Source organism: Marmota monax, unplaced genomic scaffold, assembly GCF_021218885.2.
Source record: "Marmota monax isolate L192 unplaced genomic scaffold, Marmota_monax_Labrador192_F-V1.1 WCK01_AAM20220418_F8-fsc00008, whole genome shotgun sequence".
Lineage (NCBI taxonomy): Eukaryota > Metazoa > Chordata > Mammalia > Rodentia > Sciuridae > Marmota > Marmota monax.
Window position 1 is genome coordinate 3,528,394 of NW_026694432.1, and position 11,712 is coordinate 3,540,105.

The following is an 11,712-nucleotide window of genomic DNA, read 5'->3' on the forward strand; positions in this document are numbered from 1 at the left end:
CACCTAACTTTTTGTGGCATTTCTGAGGAAATATAATCTGAAAACAGTTGTAGATAATTGTGTTAAAATAATATAGCTAATCATAACAAGCTTTTATTTTCATTATTTTTGTAATTGAATATTTATTTCAGTGTCTGTTAAATCACTTTACCTCCAGGTGCCAGCCTGTTTTGGAATGCACCAGGCGATGATCAAGATTCTCAACTGAAGCAAGATGACACCAAGATTTCTAGTGAGGACATGAATTTTTCTGTCGATATTAATAATGAAGTCACAAGTCCTCCAGGTAGTGCATCTTCATTAAGAGAAGTTGATATTCCCAGTTTTGAAGAAAGCAACATTGCTGTGGAAGAATTTAATCAGCCAGTTAATGAATCCAAGTAAGGTTTCCTTTATTCGTGTTTCATCCTATTTTTGTCTTTTTCTTTTTTCTTTTGTTTTCACATTTTATCTTTAATTGACAATTTTGTGGGATACATTTAGATGTTTACAGTGTAGACTGAGCAAATCAGGCTGTTCAACATATCTATCATGTCACATAGTTACCATTTTTTTGGTATGATGCAAACATTTAAAATACACTCTTAGCAATTTTGAAATATATCATGCATTGTTATTTACTATTATCACCATTCTGTGCAATTTTTTTTTTTTTTTGTACCGGGGATTGAACTCGGGGACACTCAACCACCGAGCCACATCCCCAGCCCTATTTTGTATTTTATTTAGAGACAGGGTCTCACTGAGTTGCTTAGTGCCTCGCTGTTGCTGAGGCTGGCTTTGAACTAGCAATCCTTCTGCCTCAGTCTCCCGAGCCACTGTGATTACAGGCGTGTGCCACTGCGCCTGGCTCTGTGCAATTCTTATTTAATCTTTTTTTTTTTTTTTTAAAGGGGGTGTGCTGGGGATGTGACTCAGGGTTAAGTGCCACTGGGTTCAATCCCTAGTACCCGCACCCCCCCCACCAAAAAAAAAAAAAAAACTTATATTTTTTGTTACTCTAACATAAAACTATTTATTTTCTACATGGTATTTTCATTGATATATTTCCATAACATGGTGTCTGCATAACTGTCATTTTTGAGCTTTCTTGAACCATTCCCAGATGTCAGTCACTGGATGTGTTAACAGCCTGAATAACTCAGAATAACTGAAGAAAACTTCAAATTACATACACTCACTCCTCACCTTTGAGATTCTTATAATACTAGGTTCTAGATGGAGATGGGGCTCAGAATCATAAAATTTTTTTACGATTCCCTATTAAAATTATACACAAAAAAGAATATTTTTGAAAGATAACAACCTGAATACTTATCTGAGATTTGCTTCAGAATTATCTAATGGAAGATGAAATAGCTAAGAGTTTAAATGAAATAAAATTGTCTTGTAATTGATAAGTTTTGAAACAGATGGTATGTGGTAGTTTATTATATAATCTCTTGTTTGAAACTTTTCATTGTGAAATTTTCTATTAAAAGAATTCCAAAGTAGGGGCTGGGGATGTGGCTCAAGTGGTATAGCACGCTTGCCTAGCATGCGTGAGGCGCACGGGGTTCGATTCTCAGCACCATATAAAAATAAAATAAAGATATTGTGTCCACCTTAAAAAAAAAAAAAATCCAAAGTAACTCAGATCCTCAGCACATTTGGTAATAAATTCAGCAAATTTTCTTTGAACTTGTGGTATGTGCTCCCACAGAACTTGGCACTAGAGATCAAGCAGTAGGTTAGACAAAACTCCTAATTTTATGAAATATATCCTCATAAGCAACAAAATAATATAATATCATATGGTGACAGCTACTATGAAGAAAATGAACAGAGTGATCAAGTGCAGTGTAACTTGGATGGTAGCATGAGAATGAAGTGTGATATGTTAAATAGGGTGGGAAAGGAAGCCTCTTTGAGAGGTGACATTTGAGCAGTGATTTGAATAATGAGAAGGAACCAGTCATGACAGGATCTTTGGGAAGAGTGTTGTGGTTAGAAGAAATACCAAGTGTTAAGACCTTGAGTTGTGCATGAGCTTGACAGATCTAGAAGCAAGCAGGAAAGGCAATATGACTGGATACAGTGACTGATAAGGAAGAGTGTAAAAAATGAAGGCAGAGATCAAGGCAGGAGCCAAAGCATATAGGGCTTTGTAGGATGTAGAAAGGAGTTTTGGAGGGAATGGGGATATGGCTCAAGCGGTAGCGCGCTCGCCTGCCATGCGTGCGGCCCGGGTTGGATCCTCAGCACCACATACAAAGAAAGATGTTGTGTCCGCCGAAAACTAAAAAAAATAAATAAATATTAAAAAAATTCTCTCTCTCTCTCTCTTTAAAAAAGAAAAAAAAGAAAGAAAGAAAGGAGTTTTGGAGTTATTCCCTATTCATTAAAGCCAGGGGAGGATTTCAGACAATGGTGTGGTATGATCTGATTTTCTTGTTCTTTTTTTTTATATTTTTAGTTGTTGATGGACCTTTGTTTTATATATTTATATGTGGTGCTGAGAATCAAACCCAGTGCCTCACACATGCTATACAAGCACTCTACCGCTGAGCTACAACCCAGCCCCTGATTTTCTTTCTTTTTAATATTTTTTTTAGTTGTAGATGGACATAATACCTTTATTTTATTTATTTGTATGTGGTGCTGGGGATCGAACCCAATGCCTCATGTATTCTAGGCAAGTGATCCACCACTGAGCCACAACCCCAGCCCCCTGATTTTCATTTTTTTGAAGACCTTTTTTGTTGTTTTTTGAACAAATGAAAGAAATTTAAGAGAGGAAATTGGGAGACTGGTTAGTGGACTTAATAAGCAAGTAAGATGAGGATGGCTTGGACCTGTGGAAATCATGGAAAATATCAAATGTAGGATAAGTTTTGAAGGTAAAAGAATAATGTAGATATAAAATACCTCAGGTAAAAGAGGTGAACTTGCTGGTAAGGTGACATGGGGCAGATAGAAAGTGGATGACCTATTTTTATCCTAAATCTTGTGATAATATTTGACATTTTAAATTGTTCTAATTACAGTGGTGGTTAAAACAATAAACATGCCCCTCCAGAAAACAACAGAGAACCACAGATCTCCTCATTTTAGTACACGGTGTTTTAATCTTATAAATCAATTAGGGACTCATTGATGTACCACAGTATATTGAAAAGATCTTTTGTGTATATCACCATGGCCAGATTGAGTTCCTACAGGGTCATGATCATATTAATTTCTGTAATTTTTTCTGTAGATCCACATTTTATTTGGAATATTTACAGAAACTGAGGAGGACAAGGAATGAACTATGGTTATCTCTGTTTATTCTCCTTGACTTAGTTCTGTAAACTGAAGAATATTTTCAAGGATTATGGGAGTTTTCAAGTTAAAACTTTAAATATCTCTAATCCTTTGGTGGTTTTTAACTTTAGAAACAGATCTGAGTTAACTGATAGAAAGAACTTAATTGCTTTTTTAGAGCAATTAATCACCTTCATTGATTCTAACATATAACTAGATGTAAATCTAGTCTTTTGTTCAGGAAATGTATTGAGTTGGATTAAATACTATCTCCATTGTTGTCTATGGAGGTTCTGGTGCTTCTCTGGACTCCTCCCAAACATCTGGTCTGACCTACGCTGTAGTTCCCCTTGCTGAGTATTCATACATGTCCCTCAGCTACCTGGGCTCTCAGTCTCCCTTGGATGCCTTACTGGATCAGTCTTTCTGATGTTGAAATAGTCTGTTAAAGATAAGTTTATTTGCCTTGCAGCTTAATTGGTTATTGATTGCTTATTCCCCATGGAGAATAATGGTATGTGGTATTATAAAGACTTTCTTTTAATATGATTATTTTTTCAGGAGCCACCCTTTGGGTATACCTAATATTCTTTGGCATATAAGAGTCATCTTTTAAGGTTTTGTTTTAATCTTAAATCTTTTGAGAGATCTTTGTAATGTTTTGGTTCTTTTTTAGCTTTTGTTTTTTGCTTGCTAAGTTAGACATCAGGACATATATTTTCAAGTCCTTGAACATACAGTGTAACAGTGAATTAGAGCATGGTGTTAGACTGCCAGATTTGAATCACAGCAGTATGATTATGGACAGGTCTTTTGATCTCTTGGGACTCTGTTTTCTCATTTATGAAGTGGGAATAATAAAAGTACCTGTTTCATAAGATTGTTATGGGAATTAAATGAGTTCATATATGTAAAATAATTAGAACAGTGCCTTAGCACCTAATTATTGTTAAGTTCTGGTGTTTTCATTAAAGTGAAATTGGTCAACATGGTTGAAGATAAAGGCTCAATCTGATGTTTGCGGCACAGGGAGAAGGCAGTAGTAGTTGAACTAATAATTACGGATCACCCATTATGTACATCTGGTACTGTGCTAGGTTCTCTGAATCTCCATTAATTTTATCACAGTTTTTCAACCCAGGAAAGGAAACTGAGGTTCATCGAGATAAAGAAATTTGCCCAAGGCATTATAAACACACAGATAGTTATAATATAAATAAACACAAATGCAACTTAAAACATAAAAAGAAGGTGCTAATGGGAGTTAAAAGAAGCAAGAGAACATATCCAATTAGGGTGCTTCAATTTCTTTGTCTGTTAAATGGAGATGATATATAATGTCTATCTCATAGACTTTTTTGGTAAGGTTTACATAAGATGATGCACTTGAGGGCTGGGGTTGTGGCTCAGTGGAAGAGCACTTGCCTTGCACACATGAGGCCCTGGGTTTGATCTTCAGCACCACATAAAAATAAATAAAAATAAAGATATTGTGTCCATCTACAGCTTAAAAAAAATGTTAAAAAGAAAAAAAGATGATGCACTTTAAACTATGCCTGGACTAATAATAATGCTGCTTCTACTAGCTAACATTATTGCTTTCCTTCATTTTCTATAATCCACAGATTACTGTTCTAATAAGAATAATATTGCTTCCGGCTGGGGTTGTGGCTCAGCAGTAGAGCACCTGCCTAGCACATGAGAGGCCATGGGTTTGATCCTCAGCACCACATAAAAATAAATAAATTAAATAAAGATATTGTGTCCAACTACAACTAAAAAATAAATATTAAAAAAATAAAAAATAGGGCTGGTTTTGTGGCTCAGGGACAGAGCACTTGCCTGGCACGTGTGAGGCACTGAGTTTGATCCTCAGCACTACATATAAATAAATAAAAAATAAAGGGTACATCAACAACTAAAAAATATTTTTAAATAATAATAATAATAATAAACAGAAATATACTACTACTTTCCCTAGTTACTTAAAATGTTTCATATTTTTTACTTTGAAAGTATAAATTGTTACTGTATAAAATTGGAAAAAAATACACAAAAGCATAAAGAAAAGAAATACCATCAACTATATGACTATCAATGGCAACTTAGGAACTTTCATTTGACAAGGATTTTGACAATTATTTTAAAACTCAAAGTGAGCAAATTATATATTTTAAATTTTTATTGCATCAGGTTTAGAAGAAATTAACAAGTTGTTTTTCAACTTTCAAAGAAAGTTGTCTGAAATCATTACACATAACTTTAAAAGGTGTTATTGGACAAGCCAGGCACATTGGTATACACTTGTAGCCTCAGCAACTTAGCAAGACTTTGTTTCAAAATAGCAAATAAAAAGGGGATGTAGATTAGTGGTAGAGTGCCCTTGGGTTCAATACCCAGTACTACCAAAAAAAGAAAAGCTATTATGTTCCAGTTTATATGTAGTAACTTTGGAAGAAAAGGGTAAGACTCAAGCAGCATCTGGTTATATATACCACCAGCTGAAAATACAAACCAGATGCTGCTTGAGTCTTACCCTTTTCTTCCAAAGTTACTACATTTCAAATATACAGTTAAAGGTACCTTGATACTAAGATACTAACATTTACTTAAATGTCCTATCATGCAGCTCTTCTTCAGATGTGAGAAAAGAACCCGATGTGCCGATATTCTTTCCAAATGCCTTGCTGGCAGAGAGCATGAACATGTGCTTACAGACCGGGCCAACAGAGGGTGCCAATACCAATACTGAAAAGTCTGAGAAACCAAAAATTGAGCAAGTAATGCAACCTTTGTCTCATCAGCCATCAGATAACCAGAACATCTACCAGGATTTATTGGTAAGAACATGGGGAGCATTTCATCTTTTGTGAGATGGTTTTTAATACAAGTAATATTAATTAAACTTTCCCTAGATTTAAACTAATAGGGAATTTGAAATAAAAATATTTTTACCTAATGAAGAGTATATCATGTATTTCTTTTAGCTTTTTATAAATTATGATAACTTAAATGTAAATATGCCAGTTATCAGATACTCAGCAAAAAAAAAAAAAAAGCTTATTTTTTAAATGTAAGTGTAAGTATTGATATTGTGCTAAATTCATACTAAAGTTAGTAACAACAACAACAAAAAAGCAAAGAGTTTGTAAAAAGCTTGAAAATTGAAAAGTTAGTGGAGTATTTACGGTAATACTTATTGACTTCAGGTAAGCAGATATTTATTCAATTTTTAGCTTAGTCTAAGAAAGGGGATTAAGAAAAGTGGATATATAAAGATAATTACGAGAACATAGGAGAAATAACAATACAAGAACACAAGCAACCACTCTATGACAAGTTGAAAAGTGGTGTAAAGCAAAAGGAGCACTGAATCAGTAGGGATAGCTTTAGTTGGAGTACCTCATTTTCTTAGAAAACTTAGAACATGAACTGGGACGTAAGATGACCCTGCCTATTACTTCGATCCAAAATTTTTGACCTAGGAACATTTGATTTCTCTATTTATAATTGACAGCTAATTAAACATACTTCACTAGGACTCCATGTATTCATCAGTGAACACATATTTTTTATTTGCCTGCTAGGTCCTAGATTGGTGTTAACCCTGTATGCTCAGAGAATGAAATATGCTTTAATGCCAAGAAAGCAGAGATAGTATCACAGAGCATTTTCATTTTTAGAAAGTGAAAAAAAAAAAAAAAAGTAATTCTGAAAATAACATAAAAGTTTAATTTACAACCCTAAACATATTGATTACTATTTTGTAAATGAAAGCATGGTTTAAAACTTGTTTATACAGAATTTATTATAGATCCTTAAAAACACTTGGAATGTTACTCAATATATTTTTTAAATGTTGGTTTAAAAAATGAATATTTTGTTTTTCAAACAGAACAACTATTCTCTTTCCTGTACGGACTGACAAATAATGAAGGTGGACTTCTTTTGTAAAAACCCCCCTAATACTTGCAGATATACTAGATATTTTATAGAATTTGATAAGATAATGTAAATTTGCCTTCCCCTGGCCTTCCTTGTGGTATTATTTAGGATCTTATCTAAGATTGTTAATAGTAATTTTTAAATATGTAATTTTTCTTTTTATCAGGGTCAAGTGAACCATCTATTAAGTAACTCCTCCAAAGAAACTGAACAGTCATCTACTAAAGCAGTACTTATCAGCCATGAATGTACCAGAACCCAAAATGTTTACCATACAAAGAAAAAAAAACACAGTTCAGGACTGGTGGACAAAGATTGTGTTCTGAATGCAACTCTTAAGCAACTAAGAAGCCTGGGAGTAAAAATTGATTCTCCCACTAAAGTGAAGAAAAATTCACATAAAGTGGATCAGGCCAGGTAACCTTTTAAAATTTGTTCTAAAAGATGAATAAATTTTAGGTATATTGTAGCAGTCTCATGGGAGAAGATATAAATTTGTACCTTAATTGATTCATCATTTGTTCAGGGCCAGCTTACCTAGAATGAATGAGATCATCTTTATATTTTAGGTTTTTTTCATTTTTAGGAGGAGAGGTTACATACATAACATATAACATCTGTTATATACATATATAAGAGATATGTATATACTTTGGAGAAGAGAAATGAGATTTATTGACAGAGTCTAAACGTTCTTCTGGAGGTGGCAAGGCAATATGCTAGCTAGTAGATGTATGGTTACATAGTTGTGTCATCTAAAAAGCAAAAACATTCCTTTTTCTAGGAGTGTATCCAACTTACATACCCTGTTCAGATCCCTTTTTATTAAAAATAACCTCAAAGTTGGGCATGGTGTTATATGCCTGTAATCCTAGTGACTTGGGTGACTGAAGCAGGAGAATCATAAGTTTTAAGACCAGTCTCAGCAATTTATCGAGGACTTAAGCAACTTTGCAAGATCCTATCTCAAAATAAAAAAATTTTTAAAAAGGGCTTGGGGATGTTGCTCAGCACATACAGTCCCTGGTACCCCAAAAAATGAAATAAAATAATACCTGGAACAACTAAGAAAAAAATTTTTTTAAAAAGTTTATGTGTGTATTTGTAAGGCTCTATCCAAAGACCAATTGATGATTTTATTTATTGCAAATGGAAATCTCTTCTACTATGAGCAATTTAATTTTCTGAGCTACTTACCAAAGCTTGTACTGTCAAATCATCAGATGTGTTTTGTGATTCATTTTACTTTACATTGAATATTAGCTGTTTAGGGTTAATGGTTGAAAATTAAATGACACAGCAATATTGAATAACTTTTACATTTAGAGCCTTGTATTTGTTCTTAAAACCATGACTGATGTACATATTTAAGAAAATCAGAGATTGAGGATGTAGCTCAGTGGGAGAGCAATTAATTGTCTGGTATGCCCAAGGCCCTGGGTTTGATCTTTGGCACCAGAGTAAGTGAACAAACAAATTTTTCCAAATTTAGGAAAATCAATTTGTATTCCACTTTCAGTCTGTAAATCATGAATTTTACTTTCTAGGTTATCGTATTTATCCCTTGAATGGGCAGATAGGTCATGGAAACTTAAATGTCCTAGTAGTCAGATAAAAAGCACCATGCACTTAAAGCTGAAATCTTTTGTTACTTTCATATTCAGGAACACATTTAGATGAAACTTTATTACTCAAAATGATGACTTATTATTTTGTGTCTTTCAGTGTGTTGGCATGCATCAGCCCAGAAGCAGTGATCTCTGGATTAAACTATATGTCTTTTGCTAATGTTGGCATGAGTGGTTTAAGCCCCACTGGTGTGGATTTGAGCATGGAGGCAAATGCTATAGCGCTGAAATATTTAAATGAAAATCAGCTGTCACAACTGTCTCTCACTCGATCAAACCAAAATAATTGTGACTCATCTTTTAGCCTTCTACATATTAATACAGACAAAAACACAGTGGGACTTAGCTTAATTTCACCAAGCAACATGTCATTTGCAACCAAAAAATACTTGAAGAGATATGGACTCATACAAAGCAGTGATAATAGTGGAGATGAAGAGGATCCTCCTACCTCTGCAGATAGTATGAGTTCAAATTCATTGAATCAAACCCCTACTTCCATAGCTGCACAAGTTGGTCATCAGAAAGAACCTTTGAGGAATACCTATGAAACAACTAATTGCTATAACTGTGAATCCATGGACACTAACACAGATGTACCAGTATTGAGAAATATCACAAATGAAGTTGTGCAGTCTAAAGTAACTCAGCAATTGAAGGAAAACCCAGCTTTCTTATTAAAGAACCTCAGGCCTGGTCCTGCAGTAAACCTCCGGCCTGGAAAAGCCGAGTTTACTCAACATCCTGAGAAAGAAAATGAAAGGGATGTCCCAATTTTTCCTGAAAGTTTACAACCTTCTGAAACTTTAAAGCAAATGAATAGCATGAACTCAGTAGGTACCTTTTTAGATGTAAAACGTCTCAGACAGTTGCCAAAATTATTTTAAACCTTTAACTCTTTCTTTTCTGATACAAGAACTGGTATCTTCTGAAGGTACTTGGAGAAACCAGAGCCTTTGAGTAGTTTTGGATTCCTAATCACTGTAGGAGACAATCTCTTTATTGGTAACAGCTGATTACAAAGAGCTGAACAAATGACTTGATTGTCTGTGAGATAACAGGCTAATGAGGAGGCCAGATTCTTATTCAGCATCACTGAAACCTTTTAAAAAAGAAAAAACTCCTAACAGTTATTTCAACAAATTTAGATAAATAGATGCTCTTCAACTCTCTCAACTGCTGTTTTATGTTGTGTGTTTTAAAAAGTCCATTTTCCTAGCATGTTGCATTTAGGCATCTACCCAGTATCAGTAAAAAACCATAAACTTACCCTGACCCTGGCTGAATTAGCAAAATCAGCCCTTCTTGAGTTTAAGGGGAAAGTTACTTTTTAAAATATTTTAAGATATTTCATATAAGGTATGTATTTCCTCTTAAGTATATTAGTTAAACTCTGCAAGTAAAACTTGAGATCTGGTGGGTTGATGTTCAACATACAGCATTAGTTATTATTAAATAAGAAAAGTATTGGGTATGAGTGTGTTTTATAAACTTTGTGATTTTTTTCAAATGTCTTAATATTTTTAAATACGACAATAAAAATGTCTAAATTGACTGTTTTCCTTTGTCTTCTGCTATAGTTTTTCCTTTCCCACTTTTGTTTTTCAACTCCTGCAAGATACAAAAATTATACAGAGGCCAAATGCACACATGCAATCCAAGTGACTTCAGGGGTGAGGTGGGATTATCACAAGTTCCAGGTCAGCTTCAGCAACTCAGTGAGACCCTGTCTCAAGTTTTTTAAAAAATTAGTCAAGTCATGCTGGATTCAATCCCTAGTATAAATAAATAAATAAAAATCACAGAATTCAGGAGTACCCTTTACTAGTGTCCCCCATGATAACATCTTACAGAATCATAGTAAACTATCAAAACCAAGAAATTGACAATTGGTTCATTATTAATAAATAAACCTCAGACCTTTTGAATCTCCTTTTTTGTTTTGTGGGGTAGGGGGCTGGTAATCAAACTCAGGACTTCAAGCATGCAACTATTTCTACCCTTTTGAAACATACTCCACCTCCAGCCTTTATCCTTCATCTGTTTTACTAGAATTTTATAATTTTAAGAATGTCCTATAAACAGAATCATAGTGTATAATATTTTGAAATTAGCTGTTTTCACTCAGCATAATGTCTTGAGATCCATCCAAGTGTTATCAGTAATTATTGCCAACTTCCACCTGTTTAAAAATTAAGTTTTAAATTGTTATTTCTGAATATAAATGAGAAAGCCCTCACTCATTTCATAGATAATAAACCTTATTGAACTTAAGATGTGATTGCTTTATATTAAAGTTTGATATGTAAACTGAAAGAAATAGACTTTGGATCTCTAAATTTCCAATCCAACTAAATCCAGGGATGCTCTACTACTGAGCTACATCCCTAGCCCTTTTATTTTGAGACAGGGTCTTGCTGAATTGCTGAGCTGGCTTCTAACTTGCAATGCTCTTATCCTGGCCTTCCAAGGCACTGGAATTTCAGATGTATGCCACCATGCCTGGCCAGCTCTGGCTTTCTGGGACAATAGCATGGTAAAACAATTTAAAGTTTGCAAGCCCATATATAGTAACATGGTAATTCCCCACTGGAACCAGGTACTAGTTAGTGGATCTTTCTCTACCTTGTTGTTTTTTCAAGTTAAAATTACGATTCATAAAAGGTAATGTCTTTCCCTTTGGTTTCATGTGCATCATTCAGAGCTTTAATCATTTGAATAGTAGCAAAAAAAATCCACTTGCATGTTTCTTTGGAGTAAATTTAAGTAATATCACTTTCAGATGTGCTTTGTTTTAACTTTAGCACTCAGTGTTTCATCCAAGAAGTGAATGTGGGAACCATTTGTTTTGCAC

At 34.1% G+C, this 11,712-nt stretch overlaps 1 protein-coding gene across 1 annotated transcript in view; it reads left to right on the forward strand.

Annotated features, from left to right (window-relative positions):
* The window catches only part of Stil (STIL centriolar assembly protein), a 49,645-nt gene extending 39,228 nt beyond the window's left edge, over window positions 1-10,417 (forward strand). Inside the window, exons 14-17 of the mRNA XM_046418805.2 lie at window positions 158-380; window positions 5,915-6,125; window positions 7,397-7,647; window positions 8,956-10,417. Coding sequence (XP_046274761.1) covers window positions 158-380; window positions 5,915-6,125; window positions 7,397-7,647; window positions 8,956-9,745 — 1,475 coding nt within the window. The 3' untranslated portion in view covers window positions 9,746-10,417. The remainder of the gene's footprint in view (window positions 1-157; window positions 381-5,914; window positions 6,126-7,396; window positions 7,648-8,955) is intronic.
* Window positions 10,418-11,712: the final 1,295 nt, after the last annotated feature.